This window comes from Manis pentadactyla, chromosome 16 (genome assembly GCF_030020395.1).
Source record: "Manis pentadactyla isolate mManPen7 chromosome 16, mManPen7.hap1, whole genome shotgun sequence".
Lineage (NCBI taxonomy): Eukaryota > Metazoa > Chordata > Mammalia > Pholidota > Manidae > Manis > Manis pentadactyla.
In genome coordinates this window covers 23,468,928-23,488,385 of record NC_080034.1, presented here as the reverse complement: position 1 = coordinate 23,488,385, position 19,458 = coordinate 23,468,928, and the positions used below count along the sequence as shown (strand labels likewise).

General features: G+C 37.3%; 1 protein-coding gene across 1 annotated transcript; it reads left to right on the top strand.

The window, feature by feature from the left end:
- Positions 1 to 3,378: 3,378 nt before the first annotated feature.
- GLYATL3 (glycine-N-acyltransferase like 3) lies at positions 3,379 to 14,513 on the top strand. The gene is made up of 5 exons (XM_036916146.2): positions 3,379 to 3,456; positions 7,355 to 7,462; positions 8,196 to 8,322; positions 11,029 to 11,155; positions 14,087 to 14,513. The coding sequence occupies exons 1-5, from the start codon at positions 3,379 to 3,381 to the stop codon at positions 14,511 to 14,513; spliced, it is 867 nt and encodes a 288-aa protein (XP_036772041.2).
- The last annotated feature ends 4,945 nt before the right edge of the window (positions 14,514 to 19,458 follow it).

Here is a 19,458-nt window from a genome sequence, read left to right as displayed (position 1 = left end):
TCGGTGTTTTTTTTTCCTCTTAACTGATAAAGAGAAAATAAGCATTATGAAATGTAAAACTCTTTGCATTAAGATATGGGCATAACTAGTGAAACAGATAAGAGGAATCTCTCTAAATAGAAAGCTTACCTAAAAATTAATCACTAACACTGGACTGCAAGTGCTTTAAAATAAGTTCTTATTAATAAACACCCACCATTGTATTGTACATGGTATATTACACTGTAAAAACAGAGATTTTTTAATGTTTTATTTAAAGAATTAACATTGTCCTCAGAGAGTGTCATATTTTCATTGTCTGATACATATTAATAAAATATTTTAGGTACTTGCCATGTACTGATGGCCACTTAAATGCCCCAAAGAAACTTCAGTTCCTAAAACTTACATAATTATTTTCCTTGACAAAGACTTTTAGTTAGTGAGTCTGTTGTTGAGAGTTGATCATTGTCATTATGACTTCCTAATATAATTCAAAAATGTGAAAAAGATTTTCTGTACCTGTGAGAATTTTTGCATTCTATTTTGTGGCGTTTAAAAAATATTTTTGTATTTCATAAAAGAAATACATCTTTATGATCTTTATGAAATTCATCACTGTTTACTGAAAGGATATTGCCCAATGTTGTTCATTAATTATAGAGTCCTCTCTGTATGAACCCATGGGAGAAATGTCTCTGATTTTAATTTCACCAGTATTTGTCATCCTGAGTAATTTGTTTGTAAGTTGAGAGAGCTTTTTAGTCTAGAGTTTATTGAAGCCAAGTGAAGAAGGGTTTTGATTATTTAAAAGCTAGAGAACTAGACTTCATTAGAGATGGTATGTGACAAGTCAAGCAAAATCTAATAAAGATCATGAGGATAATTTTTTGGACAAAGTGCATCATGTAACTAATCATGTCTGTTTCTCTTCGTGTTAGTTGCTAGAAAGCTTAGATTACAAAATGGACTCAGCCCCTCCAAGTACAGTTGATTCTCCTTGTTCCCAGTAGTTATGTTTAATTAAGTCCTAGTGAACACTGTCTTAGCCAATTCTGAACTATGCTCCTGGGGAAAATAAGAGTTAGGTTTCTGCAAGCTTCTGGTCACATGTTCATCAGCAGATCAACACATAACCTTGTTTTATGTGTATTTCTGTTAAGAGACACATTATTTAATATATATCGTTGATTTATTATCACTGAAGGCAGTCAAGAGCATTATACTCATGCCTTAATGAGGCTTATCAGTAACACATGTGTTTTCTCCATAAGGCACCTTATAGCCTTTTTGCACATAAGAACAATAAAGAGCACTTAAGCACTGTACTTGGAGACATTTTAAACAATGAAGTCACCAAAAAGTAAAACATGCAAAACACCATGGCCATAAAAAGACCATGTAGAGAGTTCCTTATAGTACAAGAGCTGGAACAAGAAATCGATTCTTTGACTTTACCCAAACCCGTAAGCAATGGGAGACTCAAATTTTCCACCGCTGTGCACATATCCACAAATGACTATAGAAGCACTGTCAGTATTGTTTGGGAAAGTGACAAATAAATTTAAGCGAGTAGATGATTTCACAAATATGGAATCCACAAACAGGAAGGATCAACTCTATTTGTAAGACTATCTATACAGCATATGTTTACTTGCTGACCTCACATGTGTCTCCATATTACTTCTGTACCTCTGTTTATCCTCTTGCCTGAATTTTAATTTAAACTAATTTTTCTTCAAATATTTTACCCATGTTTATAAGTGGTTTTAGGCCCTTTTGGGAAGAAATCAGGCAATACATAACCAAGACATCAATGAGTACTTAGAATTTCTGCTAGTTTCACTGGCTGCTTTGCTATGTGTTAGGACATCAAAAGATCTCTAGGCATCCATCCTGACAAGAGATACGTGATCAGCTTCCCTTTGAAGTAGTTTCATTTTATTTTCTCTTGAAAGATTTTGAATTAGAATAAATGAATGTACTCTACATGAGGGTCTACTAAGAACTTAAAATATTAATTGAGACAACGTGAAATAGTGAAAAGTCAAGCAGATATCCGGGTGAAGAGATGATGACTACTTTTCTTCTTTCTTTGCTCAACCCAAACTCTGGAAACTTGATATTTTCAAAGTTTCTAATAATGGCCTGGACTATGAGTATAATAGGGTCCAGAAACCTGATTTTCTGATGCTGGCCCTTAGCATCTCTTCTGCCTCCTGTAGAGAATACAAACACTTCAGGTTTGCCACTCATTGACCTGGAGCCCCCAGAGCTTGATATAAGAAATGTGTTTCCTAGAAGTTCAGACTCACACAAGCTATATGGTAGAGTTTTACAGTGGATTTTAACTAAATCACAGTCAAACACTCTAAGTATCTTATAGCAACACAGAGGTGCCACATGGGGATATCAAGTAGCTTTCTTGGTCTGGAAAATGTGTTATAAAGGAACAATCTCTCACAATCCCAGAAGCACCAGGTTTTCAAGTCTAGCTGAATTATCTTTGCCATCCTAGTTCCTGACTGCTAAAAGTAACTGGATAAGATCTGCTACACAGAATATAAAACAATATTTGTTTTTCTTTAATTTAATCAAGATGTGACTGGAATGCCAGGGAAAAAATTTTCTTGGAAACATAAAGCAACAGAGATGTAGCCCCAAAATCTAAAAAATATAATTCCATAAGAGTGGATGAAGTTGCATACTCTTCACTCCTTAATTTTATCTGGTGAAAATGAGCCTCAGCCTTTTCTCACATCTGACTCTTCATCTTCAGTCTAGGTGTTTCTCTGCAAGTTGTTCCTCATAAGCACCTGACATCTGACCCCCACTTCCAGTCTTTCTCTGGTCTTCGCCCCACATTGTGAAAAAGAAGTTTCCCTCCTTAACCCTAAGACTCTTACTCAAGCTTCATATCATCCATTCAACAAATCCATTCAACAACTCTGTTGGATGCCCGTTACTATATGCCAGGCCAGGTAGGCACTGGAGACACAGTGGAGCACAAAGCAGACATGCCCTTACTTCATGCAGCTCACAGGCTACTTGAGACAGATGTAAAGAAAGCACAGGTAAATGTAAAATGACAACTGTTTCCGTGTTCTGAAAAAACGTGATACAATGAACATGTGTAACAGGAAAACTTAACCCAGTATAGATCTCACATCTTTCTGGGATTAGGTCATGAACACTCTCCATTGCCGTGTGTCCTCTTATTTACCCATGCCCATGTCTCTCTTGTCCTTCTTCCCTCTTCAGAGGGAGCACTGGCATTACACCCAGTGAAAACAGGACTTCAAGGATGTTCCTCAATCGATTCAAATGTTAACAGGCAAAAATTAAATGTGTACCTTCAAGTTTTTAATTAGGTGTGGAATTGCTAGTGCTCTGGAGAAGATGTTGGTGCTAAACTGTTCTACCAAGTTACTGACGTTGGAAAAAATGTTGAAGTGTCACTTTCCTGAATCACTCAAGGTACTATAAATTTAAGAGTTTTATTTCTTCTTTATTTTATTAATCTGTGAAATAATGTCAGGCTAGTGGCTGTCTCCCAAACTGTTCTGATGATAAGAGTCTCTGGGAGCACTTGTTGAACATATAGCTTCCCTGTTCCCTCCTGCTAGAGACTGATTCAGTGGGTGGTGGACGCTGCACAGGTCATTATATTTTTGGCAGTAACTCAGATGGAAAATTCAGGTAATGCTGGACTAGGTTATTTCTAAGGTAAATTCAAGTTCTAAAACTTTTCAAATGGGTGAAGGGTATGGATTGGGTAGCATTGCCCCTAATAACATAACCTAGGTATGCAATGGAACTGAAATGTAGGGGGTAGTTATAATTTTTTTTCTGTTTACTTCAAAATCTTTTTTCTGGAAGTTTTTTCAGTAGCTTTGTTGGTCATCAAACCTCTATCTGTTGAAATTGTCTGAAAGTCAGCTACTGTGGAAGATGGCATTCATCAAAGATTACAAATAAATAAAATATTAGAAATATGTTAAGCACTTGGGAAAAAATACAGAATGCAATGAAATTATCTTTGAGGGCTGACTTTCTTGACCAAAGAAATAGCCCTACAACAATGGTTTTCAAATATGATCGGCATGCTAACAACCCAGAAGATGTATAATGGAACATAATTTCTGAAGATAGAGACCAGGGACCTGTATTTTTAACACATACCCTGGATAATCCATATTTAGAATAAAATTTGGGGAAAAAATGACCTAGAGAAAGTCCTCTGTTGTATTATACTGAGTTAATTAAATCCAGTCATCCTGCCTTATTGATTGTGCTTAAACTATAAGCGGTAGGGAAAACCTGAATGATAATTTGGTATCACATGGCTAAGACAATACCAACGGACAGTTCAACCCAAATTTTCCCATTTTGAGTGCTGACGATGAGGTGAATAAATGGAATGGGACAGTAGGCTGCTTTACTTTGACAACATGTTTGACCTACTCTTTCACAGAGAGAACTAAAAAGGGTTCACCAGCCTTCACAGAGTCATAAAAGATGTTATAATCATCAAGACAAATGATGGGTCCCTAGATTATAAAGAGTATATTTGGATAGTACTTTAGCATGCAGAGAATCTCATTTTTTTTATCTGTCCAACAACTTTATAAGATGTTTATTAGTCTATTTTATAATAAATTGAATAAATTGAAGTTCAAAGAAGGTAACAGCCAGTAAAGAATCAGAGTTATTAAATCTCAGTTCTTTCGATTTCGTATCTGTTGCTTTTCCCACAGGAACTTAGCTACCAGAGGCACAAGTGTAGATGTTGAATTTTTTTTTTTTTTTTACTCCTCCCACAGTGCTTGGCATGGAGCTTTGACCATAATAATGTCTGATCAAATAACTGTTACTGATTTGTCACTGCAAGCTTTATACAGTAATTACTGATTAATCCCCAGCTGTTCAAATATTATTTTAAAGATTTCTGAATTCAGATTGGTTGACTTGATCTGAATAGTATATGTAATTTTTAAACTTATCTTCCACACTATCTCATTTGAACTTCAAAAAGCTAATATTAACACCTCTGTCATATAATCCCTCTGTAATGTTAATACCTCTGAATAGACAGATACTTATAATTCTGCAGATGATATTACAAGTAACTGCCCCATCTCTAAGTGCTAGAGTTCAGACTTAAATCCAATCTATCAGATTCAAAATTGAGTGTTCTTTTGAAATGTTTGCATCTCATACCACCATTTGAAGTAAGAGTTAAGGGAACAAAACACGTAGGCACAAATTGATGCCTTCCTTGTATAATCTTTTCTTTAATAGCTGCACACCTTGGTACTGAAAAGTTCTCATTTTCCAAACACTGAGTCTCTTTATCCTTGGATCTCTTTCTCCTACTTCAATTATTGCATTGTTATGTAATACCTGGCTTTCGTTCTTTGACCAGACTTTCAAAATACCCTGTCAGTTACGCTATGCCCTTTAGAAAATAAAAAAAGATAAAGAAAAAATTATTTTGTTGCTCACCCTTTCTCCAGTCTTTATAGCTTATGGCTATGTATTTTATAATCTTACCTTAGTGTTTAAGTGATTCAATAGCTCTCCAAATTTTCTTCACAAGTTCTAGTGCTCACTCCCCCAGCATCTTTACTTAGCCACTTAGCCACTTTTCATCTCTCAACAGTCACTTTTTAAATAAATAGCTGTTGGAAGGGTTTGTTTTCAACCAAAGCCAAATCCTTCAGTTGGTTCCAGTCTTTCATAAACAAGGTTTTTTTTTCCTTTCAAAATCTAAATACTGGAAAGAGTTTTTTCCTTTTAACCTTCTGAACTTTCCAAATACTTAAGCTCCATTCTTGAATAAGGATGCATGGCTTCCTTATATGAAACCATCTTAATAAACTGATTACTTTGTATATGTAAGATCAGCAGCCCAGAATTTAATGATAGCAGAACAAGCATGGCCCTCCCAGGTTATTTTAGTCCTTGGGTTTTCACTGAGTATGATCCATGTTGCACATCAGTATGAGCTAGACTAAATTTGTGAAGATGTATTTTATGAGATTTGAGTGAGGTCCCAACTAGGTAAGACAGAACAGAGTTGGAAAATATTCTGCGCATTGAGGGGAGTGATTTGAATTAAGATAGGGATAAAGGAAGTAAAATGTAGGTTTCAAAGCCCTTATAGTTTAATTTTTTTTATTGAAGTATAACACATACTAGAGAGTGCATATAACATAATTATGCAGGTCAAGAGATTTTCACAAAGCAAATATCTGTAACCTCTACAGGAATCAAGAAAGAACATCACTTCTGATGCTGCTCCTCCCCACCCTCCAGTGCTGCTTTCCAATCACTGCCTTCCCCTCTCCTCAGGAGTTATCGCTATCCTGATTCTAAAGCCGTGATTTAGTTTTGCCCGTTTTTGAATATAATGTGAATTGGATCAATTGGATACAATAAGTATCTTTTTTGAATTTAGCTTCTTTTGTTCAACATTATGTTGCCGTTTTGTAATCCAAAGAATATGCCATACTTTATTTCTTCCACTGTTGATGGACACTGAAGATTATTTCCAGTTTTTGTTGATTATGAAAATACCATTGTGAATATTGGTCTATAGTTCAGCTTTCCTCATTATCACACAACTTTCTCTTCTCTGTAAGTACACATTTAACATATGAAAGTTGTTTTGTAAGACAGACCTCTTTGATTTTCACGGGAGAAAAAAAAATGTGAAAGGCCATGGAATGGAATTCAAATATTACTTCAGTACTGTAGGTTTAGTCAACAAGCATCTGAACAGCTATGTCAAACTCCATAGTTGTAATAATGAATGAGACATAATTATGGCCCACAGGAATGCTTATAGAATTTTACCCCATCAAACCCAAAATTCAGGGGGAGTGTTTGGGTTTTCTCTTTTTTTTTGGTGGAGAGAAGGGTGTTTCACCTCAAGTGATGTTTAATTATAATTCAGGGTTGAAGAAGGAGGTGCATTTCACGGTTATTTTCAGACAGTATGATATACTTCAGAAGCACCTGAACGTCAAAATTATGGAACTTTTAAAAGGTGTATGAGCCCTAAATCCATATATTAGGTTCTGATTCTCTCAGTAAGTATTTATTGCTGACCTATGTGCCAAGTTCCTGTCTTGACTTGATGCTCTCACTGTGGTATTGCAAAATAACTAACTTTAGGAAGTATTCAGATTTCTTAATCAGTTTTCATGTGTACCAAAGAAATAACAGTAAAGTTTTTATGTGTGTATATATGTATGTATATTTATAATTTCCCTGCTCATGGCCATGGCTATACAACAATAAGTGAAATGTGAATATATGATTGAAACAGTTATTAATGTGATTGGCTATTTCTTTGGGTTCTGTGGCTCAGGTTTATGGAGCAGTGATGAACATAAATCGTGGGAATCCCTTTCAAAAGGAAGTGATATTGGATTCATGGCCAGACTTCAAAGCTGTTATCACCCGGCGGCAGAAAGAGGTATAGTTTGGAAAGGCGAAAAACACTGAGTCGGCAGCAACTAGAAAGAAAACATAAGATAAAGGGGCTATTATAAACATCAGAGCCATATGCTTTAGCTTAACAGGCTACATATTTCACCATTCATTTCTAATTTAATTGGCTTTGAAGTATTAGACATATGGAAAACCTCTGGTCTGTCTTCAATAATGTGTTTCTTCAGTGTTTCACAATCTCTAGAAGCATGAAGCATACATATTTGTACATACTAGTTTTTCCAGTGGGTTGATGATTTCTTATCACCGATGGGTGACTTTGGTCATGTGAGTAAATATGTAAGATTGAAAAAGACAACATCTGCCCCATTTTGCCTCTGCAACCAAAGGGGCTCAAGTGATCTAAGATGTGCTGCCCTGACCACATTAGGAGTTTTAAAACTCCTATTTGATTCTCATAGGTGGATCTATTGAGTACCCTTTCTATTTTTATAAATAAGTGAAATTCTAGAAAAATATGAAATAATGTCTTAAATTCTACCTAATACCAGAGAACTAATCAAGCAAAACTTCCAAAAATTTCTGTTCTTTCCCTCCCTACAGTATATTAGCCACATTTACACTTAGCCATTTTTATAGTTGGTTGATTTTGGTAATGGAAATTATCTAGGCATGCCAGTTAATTGTATCTAATCTATTTAGGATTTGAATTATCTACAGGATATGTTATGTTTTTATGACTATGTCTTCTGTCCTAGGCTGAGACAGATAACCTGGACCATTATACTAACGCCTATGCTGTGTTCTACAAGGATGTCAGGGCTTACCAACGACTGTTGGAAACACGTGATGTTATCAATTGGAATCAAGTTTTTCAAATACAAGGTGAGGTCAAGTGCAAGATACTAGGCAGTCATTTTTTTCTTCTTTTTGTCATATCTATCAAATAGATGTGACATATATTTCACATATCTGATATATATCCCATATATGCACAAATACAGTATATTGTATATATTTACAATTAATGTATTACAGTTTTATAAGAACACTTATTTTTTACTCTTAGTGAAGCTTGGTCTTTGGTGTAGGCAGAGGCCACTTAAGTGGAGCTGCCTTTAAGTGACGTTTTTCCCACTACTAATGTAACATGAATTTCAGTGAGTATCACAGCATATTTTCCCTTACTACTCTTAACTCTCCTATCACAACCTTTTAAAAGAACTCTAATTTAAGTTCTAAGCCAATAGGTAAGACTTTTATTCTGTCTGAAGCAAATGGTTCTGGAAAGAGATAATCAACTGACCTGCATAGGGTATTCTGGAATGATTTTATGAGGAGAGAGTATATGCGAGTTCCAAGAAGGTAACTTCATGGCCATGAATACTAGAGGACGAACTTAAGACCAAGACAGAAACAGATTGAGTTTCTGACAGTTTGGATGGACAATTTCAGCTTCAGTGTATCACTTACTCTTTCCACTTTTCATGATGATTGGGGATTGAGACAGGCAATGAAGTTACTGTTAGTAAGTGTTCCAATGAAATGAGTTCTTTGATCATTTGACAGGAAGGTAGGGATCCCATGTTAGAAATACACACTCTGGTGATCTTTTCCAGCCATAAACAGCTGAAGCCCTCTCATAAGGAAAAACTTTGTCCACCAAGAACACTGACTAATGCATATTCAAAACCTAAAGACTCAGGATGTTGTATAAAATCCATTTGCAAATGCTCAAAAAGACCTATGGAGGAAGTTCTAAACTATCTCTCACCTTTACAGATTTACCCTAATTATGCTGGTTAGAAGTGAGATGTGGTTCTACCACTTGATCAGCCAATTTAGAAAAACATTCTCACCAGAATTACTTGAATGTGAAATGAGTATATCTCTTACCTGTTGTGGAAATCATGGCAATAATTGAATGGGTTTGAGTGCAATAGTCCTATTATCCTCAAGTCACCTGAATCCATTATTATGAAGAGAATATCCAATTGCCAATTTTTTTTTTCAAAGAGGCTGAGCTGCTAGTCATGAGTCAATCACAGTCATTTAAATTGACTCACTCATCCTTCCTAAAGGTTTGGTGGAGATGAATGTGAATTAGTAGCGCCTAGTCCAGCTGGAGTGGTAAAGTCACTTCATTTAGCACAAAGTCTGTGCTGACATTATCTGTGGCTTCTGATGTGGCCTCTTGGCAACAGGCTTCTGTGATGAGAACACTAATCTCCTTGGAATAGTGACAAGCTTCTGAAAAGCAACTTAGCTATTCTTAAGTAGAGCACCTAAAGAAGGTGCTGTTTCTGTAACATCCCCAAATCATGAACAACTCCACAAGCCTATCTCCTGCCATATAGGCGTTCAGTCATTTGTTACAGTGCAGGCTCCAGTCAGAGCTACCAGCTGGGCTGCCGGGATAGATCAAGCATTAGGCGGAGGAGCCACCTCAGTGCTGGGTGTTCACAGCAATAGCACACTTTGCACAGGAATGCCTTCCAAAATCTAAGAGCCATCCATAAACAATAATAAATCAGGTTTAACCCATTCATGTACTCAAAGGAGCCAAAGTCCTTGTGTTTGCCACAAGAGGGCAGGAAATGAAAAAGTGCATTCCTATGCAGACAGGCCAGCCTCCTTTGCTCACTCCTAGTTGCATGGATGAGAGAGAGCTTGTCCTTATGAGCACTAACCTGAAAGTTACAGAAGCCTGCACCCTGGTAACTGTGGTGCAAGAAATGTCTTGAGTTCTGGTTTACCCAGTGAGCAGTTACTCCCCTTCTAAGAGGTAGAGTGAACAAAGGCAGAAAAATAAGTGGAACTTCCTTTCTTCTGTGAGAAAGGAGAAAATCATTTGTTAAAGGTGATAATCTACACAATAGGTATGAAGGGGATTTAGAGAAGCAGAGCGAGTCAGTTCTAAGTAAAAAGAAGCTAACCTGCCATGCTATAGGCCCTAGCAGAACAGAGACCATACCACTGTGATGCAGCACCCAGCATAGTGCTTTATAGGAAACAAGTAGTAAATAAATGCATATATATATATAATACAGTATCGCTGTTATGAGTAGGACCCAAGTAAGTCAAGTTCAGGATAAACCTCACCAACACGAATTTTATACTTTAATATTTCTATAATGGGCATTTAGGCCAGAGGCTAAAAGAGACTTTAAAGTCAGAATACCATGCCAAGTGAATCTAAGCTCTTTTACACTTCTAGCTGTAAGGTCGATCATAGACTTCTAGAGCTATGAAATGGCCCTTACCTTTAAGAGTTTAAGATCGGTCTGAGGAGTAAGAAAAATAAAAATTCCCACAAGAATTTCCAAATTCCTAAGGGATAGTCCCATCAGAAATTTCCATGATCACGATCATAATAAACAACATGATGAGAATTTTAAAATTCCACACAAAGTTTGGAAATCAGGGAGTACTGTAACAGTCCATATATTCATACAAAGCAGTTAGGAAAATACAAGGTGGTAAACTGGTGTTACTGGTGATACTTAGTATAAAAATACTGCAACAAATTTCCTTTTTTTGCATTTTCAAATAAAATATCCACATTTTTTCATTATGTCTTTCCATATTCAGGGCTGCAGAGTGAGTTATACGATGCTTCCAAAGCTGTTGCCGACTCAAAGCAGTTGGATGTAAAGCTAACTTCCTTCAAGGCTGTTCATTTTTCTCCTGTTTCAACTCTGCCAGATACCAGTCTCCTGTATGTAAACCGAGTTTCTGCATTTGGGATAGGACTTACTGCTATGGAAGTGCATGTAGTAGTATCTGGAGTTCTTAGTATAATTAAGGGATATTTAGGTAGCTTGGATTTGAGCCACTGAGTCTAAGTATGTCTGTGTATGTTTACTCTTTTTCCTTTGTGCTGTGCTAGACTGCTCTTAATTTTCTACAAAATCAAATCAGTGTCTTTGTCCACAGTAATAAATGAACTCAGGAGTCCTGTATTTTTACAGTGTACATAGAAAAATCAATTCTTGGTATCCTCACCCACAAATAATTCTAAGTAACATCTGTTGTCTGAGCACAAGGCTGTTGTTACTGTTTTTCGTTATTTCAGGGAAATGGGCATAAGGTTTCAGGGATAAGGGCTTCTGTGCAGCTCTAGTATATCAGGCACTAAATGTTTTAAATATATTTCTTCTTGAATCCTTTTCACAACCCTATAAAATAGTACCATCATTTGAAGGAACTAAGTAAAACAAAACTAAGCCTAAAGAAGAATGGATACTTTAAGGCACATAAAGCAACTGGCCTTTATTTTTATTTTTTTCAGTTGTGAATATTTTCAAGCAAGATACAGAGGTTGAGAGACTAGTATAATGAGCCTCCCATCAATATATGGCTAATGTTGTTTCATCCATATCCATATCTATACTTTCCACCCCCTGGATTATTCTGAAGGAAATATCCCAGACATTATCCCATTATTCTTAAATATTTTCATGTATATCTCCCAAAGATAAGGATTCTTAAATTTAAAAAAGCACTATGCTAATTTCTTCTCTTTGTCAGGAGTCTCCAAGACTCCCCCCACCACAAGCTCAGTGATTGGCTAGAAGCACTCACAGGACTCAGTATGTTTATTACAGTGAAAAGATACAAAGCAAAGTCAGCCAAGGGAAAAGGCACATTGCAAAGTCCAGAGGACACCAGGCCCAAGCTTCCCAGAGTCCTCTCCAGTGGAGTCACACAAGACACGCTTCATTTCCCCAGCAATGTAGGATTTTAACTGGAGGCATTCTCTGCCTAGCAGGTACTAATTTCCTAGATGCCCGAGAAGGAAAGCCAGTGTTCAGCATAAACCACGTTGATTGAGCAAACAGGTCCTGTGAGCCCCTCATATCTGTTCTGGGATTAGCAGGTCCCCTCCAGAAATCCAGATTGCTGAACACCAGCCAAGGGCCAACTGGGCAAGCAGGCTTTCCTAAAGACAGCAGACTCAAGCCTGCTGTGTTATCTCTTTTCTGCACAACCCATTAAAATTTTCTTAATAATGTTTCCTTAAAATAAAATAACCAGTTAGTAGTCACATGCCCAAATCATCATACTATTTTTAGCAGTTTGTTTTGAATAAGCATCTAAATAAGGCTCATACATTGTAATCGGTTAATATCCCTCAAGTTTCTTTTGACATACTTTGTTTACTGCCATATTCCTGAAATGTTATTTAAAATTTTCTCTATCCTTAGTCAAGACTTTTAAAATCAGGTTTTGACTTAAATTGCTCCCTTTTGCATAGGAAGTTACATAATTGTCTTGAACCACCTAGGTCATTCCCCAAATTTGTACACTTTATTTTGAATACCCTACACTTCATATATAGGTCATAGTCTCTAGTATAACCACTCTTGAAACACTTGATTTGGCAATGTTTTTATTTGCAGGGACATTTCTGCCTGAGGCTTCTTGGCCTTTGTTTAAAATTTCACTTTCAAACATTAAATTAAAAACCCTACTAAACCAGTTATTGCTTGTATGCCTGCTTATTAGGTGATTGGCCCAGTGCCAGACCCCACAGTATGCCTGAAATATAAGCTATCACTACAGACTCACTAACAAAAAGAAAACACAAAGTTATACTTGATAAAAATATCATAGCAAGAATGGCATTACCAGTCTCTCAACAGTTGCTGGGGATGGCCTTATTACTACATCTAACTACAAGAATGAAAGCAGGTTCTGAAGTAAAATGAGCCCCATGGTCTTTCAAATAAGTAATCCATTTCAGTTCTTAGAAACTGGACCAAATCCTATCTTTATCTTAATCTCATGTGTGTTTTACACCTTTTACCAGCCCTTTTAGCCCTTTAAGTTTGGAAGAATCAACGTTTCTTGAGCATCTATATATGCCTGGAATGTTAAGCAGTTGGTATTTTTCTTCTAGCCATGGATGCATAAAGATAGAAGTTCTATCCTAAAACTTATTTTTAAAACCAAGGAGAAGATTAGCGGTCCAAGAATCTTGACTTTTTCAAGGTTTCAAGAGGATGTCAGAATACTCAGGACTTAACAGAAACAAGTCTGAGAAATGTTTTACAGAAAATGAAATACCTGTGTCCTGCCAGTGGGTTTCAGCCCCCAGCAAGTTCGCTATGGATTCAGTGTGACCAAAGAAATGACAGTAGAACGTTTCTTTGGGGTGAATGGGTTTATTACCTGGCTTGTTCCTCCGGTGGTAGGTGGAGCACTGGCGTCTCTGCCTCTGCCCAGAGCACTGAGCCAGCTCTCTATATAGCACAATAACAGCTTACTGTCTAAAGGTGCGGAAGCGGTAGCCTAGCAACAGGCCAGTTACATCATCAGGTGGTTAAGTTCAGTGAGGATCCTGGCCATAGGAACCCCAACTTCCCCACACTTGCCTTAATCTATACTCAGGGATAACAAATGGGCATAAAATTAGAAGGAAAAACTTAAATTTGATACAATGGGTATTTGTCCTGTGAGAAATGAAACCTTAAAAGATACTTGTAAAGTGAGGAGTGATGGATTTTAATTCATTGAAAATATCTTTAGATTTGCTGGGCACTATCTCTGGGATGGTTTCTCAGTTTGAATCAGTGCAAAAAGAGAAGTGGTTGTTCGTAATCACATGATCCTGAGTCCCTATTTCCTCCTGTGTTGCTTCCTCTAGAATGAGCTCTCCCCCGCGACTGGCCTACCTGAGCATTGCCGATGCTGACCTCCTCAATCGGACTTGGTCGCGGGGCGGCAATGAGCAGTGTCTGCGGTACCTCACCAACCTCATCTCCTGCTTCCCAAGTGTGTGTGTCTGTGATGAGAAGGGGCACCCAGTCTCTTGGGCTATCACTGACCAGTTTGCCACCATGTGCCATGGCTACACCCTGCCAGAGCATCGCAGGAAAGGTTACAGCCGGCTGGTGGCCCTTACACTGGCCAGGAAGTTGCAAAGCCGGGGATTCCCATCTCAGGGCAATGTCTTGGATGACAACGCGGCGTCTATAAGCCTCCTGAAGAGTATCCACGCTGAGTTCCTGCCTTGTCGTTTCCATAGGCTTATTCTCATTCCTGCAATTTTCTCTGGCCAAGTTTACCTCTAGCTCACTGACATTCCAGGAATTTTCTTCCTTTTCCTGAACTTAAACACACTCCTTAGCGGCCAATGAGATGAACATCAAAACTGTAATCAGGAGAATCTTGGGTTGTTGAAAAGGGCCTGGAGAAGTCATGCAGGATCAGCCTGAGAACCCTCACCCCTCCCTGTCTCAGGTTTCTACAGTAAATCACTGTAAGGGTCAGAGGCAGCTAGGACTGAGAACAGAGGCTGTCCCCCTTTGGGATCCACTGCAGGGAGAAGTTCTAAAGCCAGCAGTTCTTAGCAAAGGAGCAGAAATAACTGCAAGAGAACAGGTGACGACATAGGGGCACGTGGCTGCTGCTCTGTTATTGCTGCTTCTGTATTCTGTTACTTCTGTTCTGTATTCTCACAGACACACACACCAGAACCCTAAATAACACTCCCCAGTGCCTGCCGTTGCTGTGTCTACCCAGATGCTCTTCCAGCCACCCAAGTTCTCTGTAGAATATTTTGCTTTTTCCCTTCTGCCTACAGCTCTGGCCTATAGCTCTTCCCTGGGAATGCTCGAATGCAGTGGTTCTCACATTTTAGTGCACCCAGAATCACCTGGAGGGCAAGTTGCAGCACGTTCTCTGATTCAGTAAGTGTGGGGCAGGGGCTGAGAATTTACTCTTCTAACAAGTTCCCACAGCTCAGTTGCCTTGGATGGAGGAATGAAGATAGAGGCATTTTAAATGCTAGAAACAGATGAAGTCAGCATAGGACTGGACCTTACCTGTCACCTATTTCAGCCTCCTTGTTTATGATTAGCTTTTTCTTAAGAAACTAAAATGCATTTACAAATACGCATTTAAACACGCACACACACACACAAACACATATATAATTCCTTTCATACCTTCTATATGCATTTGTATAAACTCATAGAATTTTGATGCAATAATAAACTTCAATTCTTATTGCATATGAAAAATTTGAGGACCAGGAAAACCAAATGACTTCTTCAAAACTGTACAGATAATCAGTGCTTTAGGCTGGTCCAGGATGCTGGCATTTTGTTTTTGATCTATTTTTTTCACTAAACCATGTACATTTTTTGTAAAGGAAATTTAAATGCCTAAGCAAATACTTTCATTTGTCTTCTATTCATGGAAGCATTTTTAAAACGTGGGTTCCAGTTGCTTGTGTATGTGTATCTTTCAAAGATAGTAAAGGAAAAGATAGATAGCACAAGCTGTGTTCTTCCATTTGCAATAAAAGCAGACACAAACACTGGTTGGATTAGTCTGGATAAAGTGGATTTAGCCATGTAGAAAATACTGTTCTTTTATTCCAATAGAATAAAAACCCCAACCACAAAGATAAGGGGAAATCCAATTTTTAGGTGTTTATACTGAGAAAAGTAAATTAACTGGCTGAAGGAAAGCATCATTTTAATAAAAAATAAGACTCCTTAGGAGTGAATATGTGCTTAGGCCATCGTGAACCACTGGTTCCCTGGAAACCTGTCGCTGATGCCAGAGGGAAGAGCACCAAGTAACTGGATTCCATAAAACTCTTGGGAGAATACGGTCTAGTTGCTGCCCCACGGATGCTCATTATCTTTAGCATTAAGCATCAGTTACTCCTGTCTGGTATATGGCAATAATATTATAGCCTTATTTTCTTTCTAATAACAATATTAACATTTACTTAAAATTTAACTCTGTTTACTTAAAATTTAACTTTATGCTGACAATTGTGCCAAACAGTAGGTGTATATAATGTAATCCTTGTGAAGGATAAGGTATTGTCTACTGCTGAGAATTCTGACTCAGGAGTGTTATGACCTACCAACAGTAATGCAGGTTTTAAGTGGCTGAGTCATGTTTGGAATCTGGGTGTGTCAGATTCTGAAGACCGTACTATTAGTCATTTTGCTAACTGATGTCTTAAGCAGGTTGGAATTCTTTAGGGGCAATTATTCCTTTATCTCATTGCTTGCTCAATTTACCTCCTCCACCCCTGCTCTAAAAGGAGGAGTAGCAGAAGATAAATTGAGATTTTTTTCCAACCAAATTGCACCTATTACCGTATTTTTGAATTTTTATCTTCCAGATAACCATGTTGGATATAATTGTTCAACTGTCAGACCTGTTTTTGAGCTTTTTAAGGAATGTATGAAGCAATTTCTGCAGTAAGGAGAGAAAGGCATGGGGAAAAAAAAGAAAACTCAAGAAGGAAGGAAGGGCTAGATTCCCATAGGGCCTCAGTGCTGATTTTAGGAGCTTCTTTAATGTATTGTACAAACTCTTCAAGAATTTTAACCAAAATATTCATCTGTTTGGAAATCAGTTGGGAAACTATTGCAAAAGTCAAAACAAGAGATGGTCCAGGTTTAGTTTGTATTTTAATGCTGGCAATAATGATGATAAGTGAACTATTACCAAAGCTATTTAAGAGGAAAAGATGTCAGGATTTAGTGACTGTAGGGTATTGTGAGAAGTCATAGGCATGTAGATGGGAACAGAAGCCATATCTTTGTCTGAGACTGCCTAGGACTGGACCTTGAGTACATCGAAGACTTAAGGTTGAGTGAAGGGAAAGACTCTGGAATAGGAGAAGGAGCAGCCAGAAGATAGGAAGAAAACCAGGAGATGACTCTCACGAAAGAGAAAGGAGAAAATTTTCAAGACCAAAGGATAGTCAGTCAGTGGTGTGAAATTACTCTGAGAGGCCAAGAATACATAAGAAATGAAAATTTCCCATGGCACTAGCAAATATTTTAAATGTGTATACAAGGAGAAGCCAGAAACAAGGATATACATTGTATGATTCTGTTCATACAAAGTTCAAAACTAGGCAAAAGTGGTCTTTCACCTTAGAAGTCAGGAAGTAGTTATTCTTCAAAAGGATAGTAAACAGAAGAGAGTATGAAGGTGCCTTCTGGTTTCTGGTAGTATGCTGATTCTTGGCCTGGGTGGGTTATACAGGTGTGCTCACTCTCTGAAAGCTAATCAAGCTATACCATTACAATTTGTGCACTTTTCTGTATGTATGTTACACTGGAATGTGAAATACCCACAATCAGAAAACAGGCCTGGCATCTGGAAAAAAGGCATATTCCTTTGATCTAGTAATTCCACCTCTCGAAATGTATCCTACTGGTATAATATCAAGTATGCATTTATTTATATAAAAGGTGTTCTCTAAAGCATTGTTTGTAAAAATTAAAAAAAATACACTAAATATTTTAAGTAACTCATTGGTTCAGTATAGTACAACCATTCAGTGGAACTCTCCAGGAAACTAGAAAGCTCTGATTGCTTTGGAAACTATGGAAAAGATGTACATGATGATAGTGAGTTCAAAGCGATGTAAAGAAAGTAATAGAAAGTGTTTCTTCTATTTAAAATTCCATTGTGAAGGTAAGGAAAGAAGTAAGCAAATAGGTAAAAAGCAGCCTTATGGTTTTTAGTGGAATGGGGAAGCCCTTGGTATATGTATTAGCAAGTACTTCATGGTGCAGCCATGGCTAGTTTTTGATGATGAAACGAATCAATACAGGTAACACACTCCTGGAACGTGTACTTGTCTTGTACACTCTGGATGGATGTTGACTTACATTTTGCAAGCATCTGTATATTTTAGCAACAATGAGTATTCACTGTGCCTAAAACCCACTAAAGGGAAATAGGAACAATTGAAAATTCAGTCTGCTCAAATTTTGGGAGCAAGAAAAGGCAGTGCAATTCTGGGGGGACATTTACACACCCTCAAAACAGAGTCTAATCTAATATTGTGAGTTTTGATTCTGTTCATTTTGCGTTTTTCATCACTAATTTTTGTTTGGTGATTTGAATCTTGAGAAAGAACATGAAATAACTGAATTAAATTTCCTTAAGTTGTCCATGATCATACGTAAAGTTTTATATCTATTGTCCCTAATCTTAGCAAACATTAGGGGCAGAAAAAAAATAAAATGAAAGTAAAAACACAGCAGATAGAATAGCATAGTGCCAACTACAAAGGTAATTTTGTCTTTCTAGTCTAGGACGTTCACATTAAAATTATTTCAGTGGGGAAAATGAGACTAGTAGAGGTACAAAACACAGATGGAAGGGTTTTTCCCTATCAGTATAGCTATAATTAGCAACCGAGTTCCCTTTTCCCAAGTTTCTAAAAACCAGAATTTCTTAAACTCTAAGACAGAAATCTTAGCTACAACAGAAAACCCAACTGTTGACAGCCGTCTGCCTTTTCTGATCGTGGCTCTTACTGCACCTGAAGAGTGAGACAAAAAGGGGAAGGTAGCCACTCCAGCCTCCCCTCTTCCCTTTACTCCTCCTGTCTCAGAAGGTGTCGTCTATGTTCCCAGTCCTGTACTATTTTTGTTCACTCCTTGAGTGAACTTTTTTTCATTTCCAGTTTCTGCCCTTATGATTTAAAATATTATGACTAAGAATAGCTAACACCCGGGTATTCCTCATACCAATTGATGTGCAGCTCTCTCTTCCACTAACAAATTTACATATTTCCAAGGTAAAATATGCTCTAGGTTTTAAACGCTGTTAAAAGGCATTGCTTGTAATAGGGATTATCAGACGTTCAGTTAGTACCATGTAGTTATTTCAGTGAACACTAGATGTCAGATTTTAGTTCTAGATTGTTTTCCAATAAGCGAGCCATTGAACTTTCCTAGTTGTTTCAATAGAATTTTTGCTGCATTTTACACTATTTCCCAGCAGGTACCCGGGGCTACACAAGTTTATTTTAGGGTTTTATATGGAAAATAAATACATAAGAATATCAATATAAATTCTGAAAAAACAAGGTAAAAGAAAATTACTCCCCTAATATTAAAATATACTATAGTTATATAATTTTAAAATGTAGTAGTGGTACATGATTGTTCAGAACAATGAGGAAAAAAAGGTCCAGAAATAACAACAAGTATCTAGGAGAATTTAAAATGAGATCAAAATGGC